Source organism: Neurospora tetrasperma (assembly GCF_000213175.1).
Source record: "Neurospora tetrasperma FGSC 2508 unplaced genomic scaffold NEUTE1scaffold_6, whole genome shotgun sequence".
Taxonomy (NCBI): domain Eukaryota; kingdom Fungi; phylum Ascomycota; class Sordariomycetes; order Sordariales; family Sordariaceae; genus Neurospora; species Neurospora tetrasperma.
In genome coordinates this window covers 1,752,830-1,768,342 of record NW_009799104.1, presented here as the reverse complement: position 1 = coordinate 1,768,342, position 15,513 = coordinate 1,752,830, and the positions used below count along the sequence as shown (strand labels likewise).

The following is a 15,513-nucleotide window of genomic DNA, read 5'->3' as shown; positions in this document are numbered from 1 at the left end:
TCACTGCTTTCCCGTATTTCTTTGAGAAAATACCCGTCAACTCAATGTAGATATGGTTCGATGTCAAAATAGCATCGAGATCCTGAACGCAGGGTAAAGACAGGGTGAAGAAAGGTTGAAGAGAGGGAGGAGAAGAGCATAAATACCAGGTAGCCATCTCCTCTGTCAGAGAGAGAAGTTCAAAATACAGTCATCCTTCTTCATAGGTACCTACCTACCTTCAACAAGCCCCCCTTTGCATCCGGATTTCTCTTGTCTATACCACCACAGCTGAACGCCATAATGAGCCAAAACATCTACGACTCCATCGGCTTCTTCGAGTCCTACAGCAAGTATCCGCGCATGGAGAAGGGACTCGCCGGCGCATCGGAATGGCCCCTCCTGGAGACCATGCTGCCATCCAGTCTTGTGTCCAAGACCGTCCTCGACCTTGGGTGCGGCGACGGCTGGTTTTCCCGCTGGGCTCTCGACCAAGGGGCGAAAGCCGTATGCGCCATGGACGTGTCCCAGAACATGCTCAGCCGGGCTCGGGCGCTCAGTCCACCGGACCGATACCCGGCCATAACCTTTCGCCAAGTTGACATGGAGACATTGGAGGGCCAGGACGGGGGACTGGATCCCGAAGCGAATGACGTTGCTTTCAGCGGCCTCGCCCTGCACTACCTCGTTAACCTCGAGGCGGCTCTCCGACAGGTCTTTAGGTCTCTTCGGCCGGGCGGCTTGTTCGTCTTTTCCGTCGAACACCCCATCTTCACGGCTCCTCAACGGCCGGGGTTCCAAAAGTCTGGAGCTGTCCAGGACTGGCCTTTGAGTAGTTACTTTGCCGAGGGAGAGCGAGAGGTCGACTGGCTGGGTACGCCGGTGAGGAAGCAGCATCGAACCATTTCTAGGTCAGTAGGTAGCTCCGCGCTCCGAGCGAGGCTTGTGTGCTAACATGGGTTTCGTGCTCAAGCTATTTGAAGACACTCCGTACAGTGGGCTTTGAAGTCGTTGTGGTGGACGAATGGGGTGTTAGTGACGACGATAGCCGCAAACATCCCGACTGGCCCAATGATGGGGGGATTCCACGGTTTTTGCTCATCTCTGCGATAAAGAGAGTCGATGGAGCGGACAGTCTGAAAATAACATTGACTTGAGATTTTGTCGGTGTGACTGGACGAGTGGGCTCTAACAGGTACCGTAGACACGGCCTCCTTAGGTGGTTGACATTCGGCATGTAACTTTTCAGGCGAAGAGGCAGGCGAAAAAAAAACAATGATAGTTGTTAAACGTGAGAAAGTTTTCCTTTTAGGAAGTGAAGTAATTGGCCATTTCTTATCTGGACTGCTTTGCAGAGTAGGGAGAGCTCAACATGGGGGTTGAGGTAAGAGACCTCTTTGGTCTTCGCACTCTCTGAGTTTCCCCCTAAAGACTTAGAGATGCACTGTTTCAAATGACCTCGCGCTTGAGACTTCAGCAGCATGCGCTTCGCATATACAGCATACAGCATAGGCACTGCACAGAACGACAGAAATGACACCATTCTTTTGGGACACTCACTTGCGTAAAGAGACATGTCGACATATGGGGGCTGCAGAACGATGAGGTTATAATGTCCTCTGGTTCTATGAGTTCATGGGGAGAGAGCGGCTCATCCCACTTTTTCCACAAGCCGAACCCAACCTTCTTTCTGCGCGACCACCCAACTTACACTACAAACGACATGTCCGCACCAACACAATGGAAGGCAGGGGTCATGCTGCCCGCATCCATCTCCAAACTAACCTAGGTAGTGTACTGTACACTACGAAGGCGCCAACTGGAACCGGTGGTGGGCGGCCAACAAGCGCCCAGGGCAGGGCACCATCATGGCAATGGTCAACGGTTACGGGGGGGTCCACGGGAGTCGGCGGGTCGGAAGTGGAAGGGAAGCCTTTCCCAACATGTCCATCTTCCTCTCTGTTGACCGTTTCTCTTGCCGAACTCTCAACTTCTCGTGAACGTTGTTGTTGCCAATACCTGACACAACGAACCCCCCTCCGTCACTGCGTGCTTCTTCCTTTGTAGGTTAGTTGATCAGCCCTCGTGAACCACCAAACTTCATATTGTGCAATATTTTCATTTATCGCATTGCCTTCCCGTTCCACTTTATAGTCATATCCATCCCGCCACTGGCTGGGTGTTATCATTCAAGTGGAATCAATCAACCAACAACAAGCAACAACGACCAAGTCTAACCACTCATCCACATAACAGCCTGAGCCCGACAATACCGTATCGGCCTAACATCTACATACACAACACCGAGGTACTCGACTCTCGTCTCTCAACAGCCTTTCGACGAGCCCGAAGCGCAGCTACTACTTAGCGACTCGGACCACCCGTCGTCGTCTTCGATCGAGACTCGTCCAAGAGGCCAAACCATCATTTAGCCTAGCCCTCCCGAAGCGCGATACAGACCGCAATCGGCCCTTGGCAGCGAATGGTCTCACTACGGCGTACCACACCACTACGATTACTGTTGCCGCTCTTTGACGACCCAGGACCGATCACCACGACCGCCGCCGCCGCGAGCACCACGGCTTCCACTTGTTCCATCCCATAACATTCGAGTTGCTGTAGAGGATAAGGTAGATATCCCTACCTAGAGGTACATACTCTGTCAGGGTATCCGATCCATCATATCTGTTACAAATCCGTCTTGTATCCCATCCCGGCCTCCGACCCGCCTGCCTCATGGCGTAATCCATGGCAGACCGAAGCCTTGCAAACCCGCGCTCCAGATCGGCTATCGACCACGATCACGCAGTGCGCCTGCCTTCTTCGCCATTGCCCGCACCACGCTCGCCCAACTCGACCATCTCCGACCCGTCCACGCCTTCCCCAAATCCCAAACGCATTCGAACCCTCGGCCCTCATACTACCCCGTCCTCTGCTCTAGCCGCCTTTAGTGTGAGCTCTCCTGCAAGGTAAGTCCAGAAAGAGAGAAAGAAAAAAGAGAGAGAGAGAGATAGGGAGTTGGAAGCGAAGGAATCCATCCACGACACCACACCTGCACAACACAGAACACACAACGAACCCCAACACAATAATAAACCCCCCATCCAGACACACAATCCATCTAGACACATCTTGTTCCGTCCCTTCTGTACCATTTGTCCCCCGCTGCTGCCCCTGCCTGCCCTTTCTGATTGCCTGCCCTCTGCACCGAGTACTCGGTTGGCAGAAAGAGGAGTGGGTATCAAATCTCGAACCCTCCACTTCCATCCCGAGTCGGGTTGTTGTCGCCAAACAAACTGCATCCTCCCCGTGCCTACTCCAGCCTTGGCCAGCCTGCTCTGCTCTGTCTTCGATCAATGGAAGCAAAGTCCCGAACCGAAACAACGAGGCTGCTGCCACCTTGCCTGCCGTATTGAGGCCCTCCTCTGCCTGCCCCTTCGGCCCAGTACGTGCATATACCTCCAGCTGTACTCCCATCTAGCTGGAACGACTCGAACAATCCATGAGCCAACCCTCATCAAAACAATCAGCTTTCGGTATATCGCTTCTGCCGGTCGCGTCCTGGTGAAAGAAGCACGCGAACGCAAGCATCATCCAGCAACTGCAGTACAGCACGCAGCTTCTGTTCCTACCAAAAAATAAAAAAAAGGAGCGAGGGCAGTTCTTGATCACATCAAAACCATCCCACCAACGAACAACCTTATTAAATCTCGAGCTTCTCAATTTGGTTCGGTACGGCTGTCAAACCTTTTGTTAGCTACGTCCAGACACCACTGGAAAAAGACATCTGGGCACTGGCCATCAGGACCTCCTCTTTGCTGGAACCTGCACCGGCGAGGACCAAGTCCAGACCTGAAAGGGCGATCGACTCTCGATACATCCCAAGTCACCCCGCCATTTTCGCGATACACTCCTTCCGATCTGACCAACGGAGCATGTGTTTGGCTGGCCTTCAATATCTCGATTGTCCAGGCACCTTCATCTTCACTCTTCCCCTACTCCATCACCATTTCCTTCTCGTCCCCTGTCCCTAGCCTTTCATATTAATAAGCCTGGCTTTTTTTTTCTTGTCACTCTGCCCCCCAAAACAAAACCCGATCCATCCCCATCACATCCCATGATACCGTTTGGCTCAATATTTACCCATGTCTACTAGACTTACGAGGTCCGCCGCCCGTCAAGCTGCGAGCCAGGCAGCCAACTTGAACAACTCGACTTCGACTGCTGCTGCTGCTGCTGTTGCTCAACCCGCCACTGGTGGAACGACTTCCCTCGCCGCGGAAGCTTCCTCTGCTCCACCTGCCGCCGCTCAGACCCTGGCTCGGTCCTCAAGTGCTAAGAAACGCAAGACCACCGCGGCTGCAGAAGCTAACAGCCATCCCGAGACCGCTGCGGAGTTCCCATCCTCAGCCAGACGCTCGAAGCGACAGCGAGTGACGCAACCCGCTTCTCAGTCTTCATCTTCCATTACCCATCCAGCCCAGCCTGCCGCCGCCCCAAGTTCCGCCGCATCCTCAACGACCAAGAAGACAGCCACCACACGCCGTAAGAAAGGCAAGGCGCTAGCTACCTCTACAATGTCGAGCCCAGAGTATGTCATTATCAGCTCTCCCTATATTTTCTGGCAATCTCTATCCGGACTACAATGCTAATCTAACTCGTCTGTACTAGGAACTCGGCCGTTCCTCCTAACCCCCCGACAAACCCTTCTTCGGCATCAACAAGCCGTAGGTCGAGCCGTCACAAAAAGGATGCACAAGGTGAGCAAGGTGTGTCTGATATGTCCGATGTTACCCTTCCGCCCATGCACATTCACTCAACCAATCCAGCATCAGCATCAGCCTCGAGCCGAAAATCAAAACGAAATGCCAAATCTTCATCTGCAGACCAAGATGTGGTCATGACCGGGACCGATGAGCACGAAAAGGACCCCACGCCACCTCCTCCGCCACCTCCCCCTCCAAAGGAGAGTCCTCCCACCGATAGTGACGAGCACGACGAGGATGATGAAGACGACGATGACCACCATCGTTACGACGACGATGATGACGATGAAGATGACGATCCCTTCACTGGTTTTGGTGGTCACGGGCGTCATCCCCACAGTCTCCAGGATACGCTGAGACATCTGAGTGGGATTATGTCGGGAGTCTCGGCTCAGGTGCGGAAAATAATGGCAGATCTGAAGCGGAAGGACGACCCGTCATTGCAACTTATGGCCCTGCATGAACTATCCACCCTTCTGCTCATGACAAACGAAGACCAACTGAGCGGACATCTCCAACCCGACCAGGTTGTGCCCGAACTGGTAGCGCTGATGAGACCTAACGAAATAACTGGAGAGGAGAACCCTGAAATCCAACTTGTCGCCTGTCGTTGCCTCGCAAACCTGATGGAGGCCCTGCCGGGAAGCACATCGGCCTTGGTGTATGGGGGCGCCGTCCATATTCTGTGCGAGAAACTGCTACAGATCTCCTTCATCGACCTAGCCGAGCAAGCACTTAGCACTTTGGAAAAAATCTCTGTGGAATATCCCACAAGCGTCATGCGCGAAGGCGGCTTGACTGCCTGCCTGACTTATTTGGACTTTTTCGCAACCAGCACGCAACGCTCCGCTGTTACCACGGCTGCGAACTGCTGTCGCAACATCCCGGAAGATTCCTTTCCGGAAATTTTGGGTGTCATGCCCATCCTGTTGAACGTGCTTGGGAGTAGCGATCAGCGCATCGTTGAGCAGGCCTCGCTATGTGTCTCGCGCATTGCCGAGAGTTTTAAATACCACCCGACAAAGTTGGAAGAGCTTATGAGTGTGGATTTGCTCAAGGCCATTCTCCGTTTGCTACTTCCAGGCTCCACCAACCTGATCAGCCCGCACATTCACACTCAGTTCCTACGGGTTCTTGCGCTCACGGCAATGGCGAGTCCCCGTCTGTCGGCTGAACTCTTCAAGCTCAATGTAGTGGAGACGCTTTATCAGATCCTTACGGGCGTGTCCCCGCCGAGTGGGAACGACGACCTTGCTTCCAAGCTCGATAGTGTGCTCATAATGCAGGCTCTGATTCATAGACCTCGGGACCAGATCATTGAGACACTCAACGTCATTTGCGAACTTCTGCCTAGTGTGCCATTGCGCGACTCTTCGTCGATCAATTACACCGTGGAATTGGGCACATTTGCAGGTCCTATGGGTGGATCTGGGGAGAGCACGAGGAGAAGGACTGCGAACGAAAAACGTATCGAACACATGGAGGGCTGCAAGGAGGAGGTTCGGAGATTCGCCCTGATTTTATTCCCAACCCTCACGGATGCCTTTTCAAGCACCGTCAATCTCACTGTCCGTCAAAAGGTCTTGGCCGCTCAGCTCAAAATGCTCTCCAACTTGGATCAGGACATCTTGTCTGAGGCACTCAGATCAGTCCCTTATGCTTCTTTTCTGGCCTCCATTTTGTCCCAGCAAGACCATCCTCTGTTGGTTGGGCTGGCATTACAGGCCACTGAGTTGCTCATGAGTCGCTTGGATACAGTCTATCGCTATCAGCTTTACCGCGAAGGCGTGATTGCCGAAATCACCAAGCTGGCAGCTGATGCGCCTGAGCCAAAGAGAAAACACTCTCTTACCGAGCAAGAGGTCAAGGAGGAAACGAACCAAGCTAGCCGTGGGGAATCTCTTACCGGTGTCTCTGGCCGTCCCTCTGCACCTGACCAAGGTGTCGCCGACAAAGAACACCCAAAAACCTTGGAAGAGGACGAAGCAGATGACGAGGATGTTGAACACTCCGAACATGAATCTGGGGCTGAAGAGGGCGGTGAAGAACTCGATGAAGATGAGCCGGAAGATACAGAGAACGATGAGAACGACGAGAACGATGATGGAAATGAGAACGAGGTCAAGGACGACGATCAATCACCCGTCAGCTCCGAAGGAGAGACCATGTCACTGGACGGACCCCCGCGATACCTTTCGGATTTCCCCACAAACACGTACAAGTCGAGCATCCGGCAGGCTGCAAAGAAGTTCTTGGAGATGTATGAGACCGAAAAGCAGGGCAAAGCCATGAAGAAAAAGGCCAGCAAGATTCTAGCCAGCCTATCAGATCTTGCAACCGAGATCGAAGAGTTTTATCTCTGCCGTAAACCGGGTGGCCCGGTCATGGAGCACGGAACATCTCTTTTTCAAAAGCTGGTCTCGTATTTCGATACAGACGTCCTGGAGAGCGTAACCAGTGCGGAACTCCTTGGCTCTGGTGTTGTTCGTGTCTTGGAGCAGGTTTTCAGCAACCCCGACGAGGAGATGGCAGCTGCAGCACAAAATGCGTTCTTGCAGGTGTTCATGGGATACAGTGTCAAGTCGAAGCCCAAGACAGCCACCGCAGACTCACCCGCAACACCTTTCAGTGTCTTGATCCACAAGTCGCAAGATTTACTGAGCAGGTCTGAGCATTTTGAGGTTATCACAGCTCACCACAACTCATTCGACGGGAGCCGTAGCACGGCAGCGTCAATGTTAGCTAAGCAGATACGCCTCAAGCTTGTGGCCGATGAAGATTCAGATATCCCCCGGTCTTACCGTAACATCATGGTGTCAATTCACGCTATCACGACCTTCAAGTCACTGGACGATTATTTGCGCCCCAGGATTAGCTTGTCGGATCGTCCTCACGGAGCCTCTAGGCGAGATGCTGTGACTAGAGCTTTGGCTGCCATGGGTGCCTCGGGCTTTATGGGGGCGGCAGCAGCGGCAGCCCGTCTCGCGGAGAGAGGATTGCCACCCTCCAGCCGATCAACCCCTGCACCGCCGCCGGCGGCTGCCCCTGCTCAAGCATCTGGTTCGCGGTCTTCACGCAAGCACAAATCCAAGTCCCAACCTACTACCGAAACTCCGACGACGCCAGACGCCTCTACATCCAAGGAAAAGGGTGGCTTGCGACGCTCCGCTCGTAAGCAAGCTGCATCTGATAGCTCTCTCCCACGTCAACCTCCGGAGGAGGACGACCTTGAAAATGCGCTTGAATGTGCCGACGAAAGGCAGTTGTCGGATGATGAAGACGAGGCAGCCGATAGTAGCGATCTCAACGTACTGCGTGATTTAGATGAAGGCATGGACGATGCTCCCACCCCCGACCCGACAGCTGTGAACATGGAAGTGGCCGCCGGCGGCAGGATTACCGCGCGCAAGGAGGACGGGACCAGAGTTGCCACTCCGGGCCAAGGCAAGCCTGCACCGCCCCCACAGAACCGAACAAGCGCCCTGACGGCGGGATTGCAAAACACTCCCACGCCTCAGGCCGCGTCGAGGCCTATGTCATATTCTGGAGCTCTTCAAGCTGTTCCTCAGGATTGGCACATAGAGTTCAGCGTCGACGGCAAGGTCATTCCTAATGAGACTACGATCTACCGAGCCGTCCATAGCTCTAGCCTCACCGCCGACGAGCACGTTACCAGAAGCATATGGTCCGCCGTCCATCCGATCAAGTTTAGACGTGTACCTGGCCCGCCTCCCCCTGAACCCGTTGGCTTTAGCCCATCCTCTGACGTCGGGGTCGAGGCGGATGAGAACGGCACTCCCGGGTCCTTGGCAAAGCATCCCATCACTCTGTCGATTCTTCGTTTGCTAAAGCGACTCCATGATCTGAACGCCAATATCGACGAAGTCCTAGTCGAGAATAGGGAAACCCTGAAATTGAATGTTGAGCCTTTGTCTCAGTTTGTCAACACTAAACTGACCGCAAAGCTGAACCGTCAGCTGGAGGAGCCTCTGATTGTAGCGAGCAACTGCTTGCCCAGCTGGAGCGAGGATCTAGCAAGGCTTTACCCCTTCCTGTTCCCCTTTGAAACTCGCCACCTCTTCCTTCAATCTACCTCATTTGGTTACGCCCGATCAATGGCACGCTGGAACGCGCAGTCTCAGGAGGAGCGCCGAAACGGCCGAGATGATCGGCCCTACTTGGGACGGCTGCAGCGCCAAAAGGTCAGGATTTCTCGGTCTAAAATTCTTGAATCGGCAGTCAAGGTCATGGAGTTGTACGGCGCTTCGCAAAGCATCCTGGAGGTTGAATATTTTGAAGAGGTGGGAACCGGATTAGGTCCCACTCTTGAGTTCTACTCGACCGTTTCCAAGGAGTTCTCCAAGAGAAAGCTCAAGCTTTGGCGGGATAACGAGCTCAATGGGGATGATGATTTTGTCTCTGGACCTACTGGGCTGTTCCCCCGGCCGCTGAGCGATGAGTTTGCTAGCTCGGAAGAAGGAGAAAAGATCCTGCAGCTTTTCAAGGTGCTGGGCAAGTTTGTCGCCCGATCCATGATTGATTCACGCATTATTGATATCAACTTCAACCCCCTTTTCTTCCGCGTGGGCGACTCGACTGCCACACGGCCTACGCTTGCAACCATCAAATCGGTAGACCCGGTCGTGGCTAGGTCGCTGATGACGATCAAGAAGTTTTCGCTGGCCAAGAAGGAGATTGACGAAGATCCAAACCGGAGTGCCGTTCAGAAGGTGGCGGACACGGAAAACATCACGATTGATAACTTCAAGATTGATGACCTTTACCTCGATTTCACCCTTCCCGGCTACCCTGAAGTTGAACTTGTTTCGAACGGATCCCAGACGCGGCTCACCATTGAGAATGTGGACCTTTACTTGGAGAAGGTGATTGATATGACGTTGGGTAGTGGTGTCCGTCGCCAGATCGAAGCTTTCCGCAGTGGATTTTCCCAGGTGTTCCCCTATTCGGCCCTGAGTTCTTTCACGCCTGATGAGTTGTGCACCCTTTTCGGACGGGTAGATGAGGATTGGTCGCTGGAGAGTAAGTTGACTAGGCATCCGAGATTGCACATGACAGCCTTGCTAACCGTTGGTTTAGCCCTCAACGACTCGATCAAGGCGGATCACGGATACAATATGGATAGCAAGAGCGTTAGGAATCTCTTGCAGATCATGAGTGAGCTCACGCTAGCAGAGCGCCGTGATTTCCTTCAGTTCACAACCGGAAGCCCGAAGCTACCTATTGGAGGTAAGCAGCACGTCTATCTTGTATGGCTGAACAGAGTGATGGCTAACTCGGACATGACAGGCTTCAAGAGCTTGAACCCCATGTTCACGGTTGTGTGCAAGCCCAGCGAGGCACCTTATACCTCGGACGACTACCTGCCAAGCGTGATGACGTGCGTCAACTACCTCAAACTTCCCGACTACTCGGACATTGGCGTTTTGAAGAAGCAGCTCTTCACTGCCATGAAGGAAGGACAAGGAGCATTCCATTTGTCGTAAAAGGGGAAAACAATGAGAGCAGGTGGACATGCGCCTTGAGCTTGGATGAGCAGTAGGTATTCGCCCGCTGCTAGTTTCACCTAACATGTGCCTGTGAAGATATACGGTTTTGGGAAGTGTTTTACTCTCGTACCACTCCCCTCTGCTGTACCTGCCTTTGTTCTTTTTCATTCAATTAACGCGGGTCAGGGAAAGACATAGCATGAACGGTGTGCGGATTACTGGTGGAAATGTCAGATTCTATAGCTGAAGCCTGAAGTGTTTTTATGCAGTTAGTTCATGCTTATTAGTTTGCATTCTGGACGGTGTGCAGGAAACAGGAAGACGTTGATGGGAGGATGATTTGTTGTTTTGCCTTTTTTCTTATCATGTCGTGTTGAGTTTCTTCACCAGATAGACTCGATCCAGGTGCCTTTCTTTAGAACAGGTGTTGAAGGGCAACAGAAGAAACAAGCAACTTGTGAGCGAAATTCGGGGGGTGTTGTTTTCTGAGCGTTACAGCAGACGAGGGCGAAAATGGTCATGAGCGATAAAATAAAAGCGCAACAAGGAATGGAGATGGAGCAACGATAAGAAGCAGAAGAGTGGCTGGCGGCAGGACGCAGAGGGGTGGTGATGGTGGTGACGGGTGAGGAGAGGGCAACAAGACTCGCGGGGAGCAAGCTTAGACCATCAAGGTACTCAAAACTGGATTGGACTGGCAACATGGAAGTGGTTATTAGCATTGCTGGTTAATAGTGTAGTGTGATGTTTAGACTGATAGGCAATCAAAAAAGCAACATGAAGGCCACGGCCATTTTGCTATGAAAAGAGATTCATAGATGTACTTGGAGTGGCAATACTGCTCAGCTGTTCAAGAGTACTATGTACGATGTTGGTGTTAGAGAGGCATCACCAAACCTGATGATGTCAGCTGTAGTCGGTGATACAGTATTGGTGCACTAACACAAGGTTATAGTGGGGACCCACTTTGTAACATGTGCGAACGCGTGCTGTACGCGCCTGCTGACCTCCACCTCCACCACCACCAGCACCACCACGACTATCCGATGCCGCGTCGTGTACCTGGACTCCTTGGACACATACCTCTACTTTTACATCCAGCCAGACCTTAGCTATTCCAATTTGTCCCGGATTACGCTTGAACATTCATATTTCATATACATTCAAGTTGGCACGCCACTATTGACCACCATCACCCGCCGTGGACAACCAATCGCCAGATAGGGCACGGCGCCCAAACTATCCAGACCAGTCACAATACCTGACTCTTCAATACGACGACCGACATTCCCGGTTAAAACATATTGATCATTTCAACTGGCAAAAAGGGTCCCTCCGAACAAGGAGGCGGCCAACCAGACCGCCATGGCGCCCCAAACGAGAGCTCGAGATCGCCTTCGCCAGACGACATCACGCGAATACCACTCGTCACCCATCCCGCAACAAGTCCACTTTCCTGCCCGAAGCCGAGTTGTCAAGACATATGGCAAAAGAACCCCTTCACGAACCGCTTTGCGACAGCAGACTTTGACCCAGATCGGCTTCCCTCTGGCCATGCAACCAGACACCGACGGCTCCGAGCTGTTGGAAACGCTCGAAACACCCGTTCCGGCCAAGAAGAAAGGACGAGACTCCAAGCGAAGGAAGACAATGGGCGACACTCCCAACCCGAGTTCATCTTTCCACACCCAAACACTTACCCAGTTCCTGTCTGGCAAGGAGGGCGACGAGGACGACAAGGAGGACTTGTTGATTAAGGACTCGCAGGACGAAGGAGATGATGAAGACGAACAAGATCATCTGGACGACGTGTATAATCTGCCCAAAGAGGAGTCACCGAAACGTGAATCGCAAAAGAAGCCAGTGGCCAAGAAACCAAAGAGTGTCAAGGGGAAGAAAGCCAAGGCCAAAGGGAAAGCAAAAGCCAAGGAAGAAGCATCGGCAGTACCGCACACACCCAGTACCCAGAGGATCAAGGTCAACATAGATGAGGTCCCATCTTCGCAACCAACACCGTTCACACCCATGCTGGGAAACAGTGAATACAGTCCTATTGGACCCTACAGGTCACCTCTAAAGAACAAGTCGACTAATACCGGCGCGCCCGCCCCCACACTCGAAACCATCTCCAAACTACCCAGAAATCTGGAAATCCAGGACTCCTATAGTATAGGAGGTAGTAGTCCCTTCTCCATACATCAATCACCCTCTCCGCTCAGGAAGACTCCCATGTCAATCAGGAGTAAGCCCAAGCGTCAGCCACTAGCCGAACTTCCTGTTCCTGAGGAGGGAGACGACAATGAATCGGGCTTCTCAGAAGGCGAGGAGCAGGCTACGCCAACAAAACCGAGAGCTGGGTCATCGGCAGTGAAGGGAAGCAGCGGGAAGAAACGGGCATTTGTTGAGATTCCAGATTCGGATGATGACCTTGAGAGTTTTGGTTCATCACCTGCTATGAGCAGGATCGCGAAGACGCCCACGAACCAGAGAGTTATAGTGCCCCCGCCGGACTCGGCAAAGGAGAACCGTACTCCTAAAGAGCAGCCACATGCGGAGGAAAATGAAGAGGAGAAAGCAGATGAGGAGATGGAGGAACAGGGTACACCAACGCCCACGGCTAGGCGCAGTGAGCGGCCTCGGGAGATACCATCATCCAGCGCCGAAGACATGGACTACGATAGCGACGAGAGTTCCCTATCACCAGTGCTGAGTAGTTCACCGCAAGCGAGCCGCGAGCTCGGAAATTCTAGCCAGCATGCTGCTGTCAATCAGCCCATTCCGGACACAACACATAGCAATGACCAGTCGCACATCACCCGCACCCCGACTGCGAAACAAAAGGTGCAAATTGAGCTGCCTTCCATGAGCGACGACGGCAATGCCACCGGCGAAGAGGTGCTGAAAGAGACACCCCATCGCAAGTCGGCTACCACTAAGAAGCCATCCCCGCCCTCCGCCGCCGGCCGACGCAAGGTACAAATCGAGCTCCCACCCCAAAGCACCGGAAAGGCAGCAGAGAAGGATCAAGACCAACAGGCCGAAGATGAAGAAGAAGAAGTCCTCAAAGAAACCCCACACCGCAAGACCACCCGCTTTTCAAAAATCTCCCCTCGCCAAAAGGCATCACCATCTGGACCCATCATCCGCTCCCAGCGCTCCCAACGTCACACCCAGCGGCAAACCCAACGTTCCCAGCTCTACAGCCAGGGTCTTGAATCCCAGCGAGTCCCCATGGAGGTCATTCGCGCCATGGGCCCGCCCACCGATACCTCTGACGTCATCATCGTCGTGCCGGCTCACCATCTCGAGGAGATTGTAGCGGGCACGCGAGACCACGAGTTCCGCCCGCATGTGCTGCCTGCCGTTAGGGCGTGGTTTTATGCCACAGAGCCGGTGAACGAGGTGAAGTATATGGCTACGCTAGGAGATGCAAGGAAGCCGGGGGAAATTGAGGGGGCGAGTGGGGTGGGGAATGAGGAGTTCAATAGGGGTGAGAGTGTTAGTGTTGTCCTTGGCATGAGTGGGAGTGGGAGTGGTCGTGTTGTTAGCAGTGGGAGAAGTAGTAGTGAGGCTGCGGCGACTACCACGCCCAACAAGTTCGCGCACAAGCTCTTGCAGGTGTATCAGCTCAATGATCCGGTCAAGAAGGATGAGTTGGAGGAGCATGGGTTTGGGAAAGGCCTACCGACGAGGTATCGGCTGTTGCCACCGGCGGCGGTGGGCGATTTATTGGCAAATTTGAGATGTGCGCTTTTTGCGGAGGATGGTGAGGAAGACGGAAAGGATGGGGAAGATGAGGGAGGCAGGCTTGAGGCTATTGAAGAAGGAGATGAAGAGGGTGAGGAGATGGGTGGGACGGTGGAGGGGGCAGGAGAGACGACAGACAGTCAACCCGACCATGGGGAATCTGTCTCCCAGCAGCTGGAGCAGCAGTTGAGAAGCGATATCATGCGCTCGACGCAGATGATGCTCTCGGATGACGCGAGACCCCCCGGCCAAGGAGGAGCACTGTTACGACACGATTCAAGGATAACTTCCAGCCCACAAAGACCTCCTCCTGCACAGGTGACTTCGAGTCAAGGTCGGACAACGAGGTCTAGTCAACCTCGGATGACGGTGACCAAGGTTACGAAGAAACAAGTACAGGTCACAAAGAAGTTCCACTTCGCGGCGCTAGAGATGGAGGAAGATGACGATGACCTTGACCTTGATCTCGGCAAGGAAGGGATGAAAACCCCTCCTCCTGCCCTGCCTCCTCGCTCACGGTCAACTGTAGCTTCAACTTCAACTTCGACTTCAGCTTCAAAAACCAGCGCCGGCCGCAAAAGCAGCGGTAGTCGCAGTAGTCAGGCTATTCAAAGCCAATTTGAAACTGAGACACGCCAAACCCGTCGCCAGAGCCAACGTCTAACGAGTAGTCAGCTTCAGCAGGAATTCGACGAAAGGCAGATTACAAAGACAAAAACAACAACAAAGGCTTTACAAGAAAAGGCCTCAATGCCACCACCTCCCTCACCTGCTAAACCCCGTGGCGGTAGTAAAATCACTACGAGCGCCCTTGCTAAACTCAACAAAGCCACCACTGCCCGCGCTTCAACTATCGGTTTCGGTGCCGGTCATAACAACCCCAATTACAACACCGCCCGCCCCTCGCAAGCGACGACCGCCAGCGGGCCGTCTAGTCCTATTATTCCGACCAGGCCGGAGGAGGACGAACAGGAAGAGTCTTCGCTGCCCCAACTCAGTCGGGGCAGAGGCGTAGTTGGTACAGGTAGAGGAAGGGGTCAAGGTAGCGTCAGAAGTCAAGCCCTCTCCGAATCCGTCACCGCCTCCGAGTCCTCGGTTATTAGACCAGCGATACCTGATGACGTTGATGATTCCCATATTCTGTTGTCTTCTTCTTCGATACCGGAGCCTCTGGATTTTCATCATGGAGAAAGTAGTAACAGCACCACGCCTACTGGCACGAGGAATCGTACCAGAGGGGGGAGGAGAACTCCTGGCAGTGGTAGTGGCAGTGGTAGAGGAGGCACGGAACGGCTACCAATGAGTTCCCAAGCTCTTGCGTCTTTGGCCCCGGATAGCTTGTTGGTGGATGTCGAGGGGGTTAGGCCGCCGCCTGAGTTGGTGGCTTGGGATTCTGAGGAGGATGTGGATGAAGATGAGACGGCGAGTGAGGATGACGGGGACTTGAACTGAACCATTACCTAAGAGTTCTGAGGGGGTGGGTCGGTGTAGGTAATTTGTACCCTTAATGAATG

The 15,513-nt window shown here is 53.4% G+C and overlaps 3 protein-coding genes across 3 annotated transcripts; all 3 read left to right on the top strand.

The window, feature by feature from the left end:
* Window positions 1-282: 282 nt before the first annotated feature.
* Window positions 283-1,396, top strand: NEUTE1DRAFT_87667 (uncharacterized protein; the record flags this gene model as incomplete). Its single annotated transcript, XM_009856047.1, has 3 exons — window positions 283-890; window positions 953-1,010; window positions 1,346-1,396. 3 exons carry the CDS (start codon window positions 283-285, stop codon window positions 1,394-1,396), a joined length of 717 nt encoding a protein of 238 aa, XP_009854349.1.
* Window positions 1,397-2,606: 1,210 nt separating this feature from the next.
* On the top strand, window positions 2,607-10,703 carry NEUTE1DRAFT_148727 (uncharacterized protein; the record flags this gene model as incomplete). The annotated part of the gene is made up of 5 exons (XM_009856046.1): window positions 2,607-2,948; window positions 4,136-4,570; window positions 4,651-9,785; window positions 9,843-9,992; window positions 10,053-10,703. 5 exons carry the CDS (start codon window positions 2,728-2,730, stop codon window positions 10,247-10,249), a joined length of 6,138 nt encoding a protein of 2,045 aa, XP_009854348.1.
* Window positions 10,704-11,526: 823 nt separating this feature from the next.
* NEUTE1DRAFT_131924 (uncharacterized protein) lies at window positions 11,527-15,481 on the top strand (the record flags this gene model as incomplete). Its single annotated transcript, XM_009856045.1, has 1 exon — window positions 11,527-15,481. One exon carries the CDS (start codon window positions 11,618-11,620, stop codon window positions 15,449-15,451), a length of 3,834 nt encoding a protein of 1,277 aa, XP_009854347.1.
* Window positions 15,482-15,513: the final 32 nt, after the last annotated feature.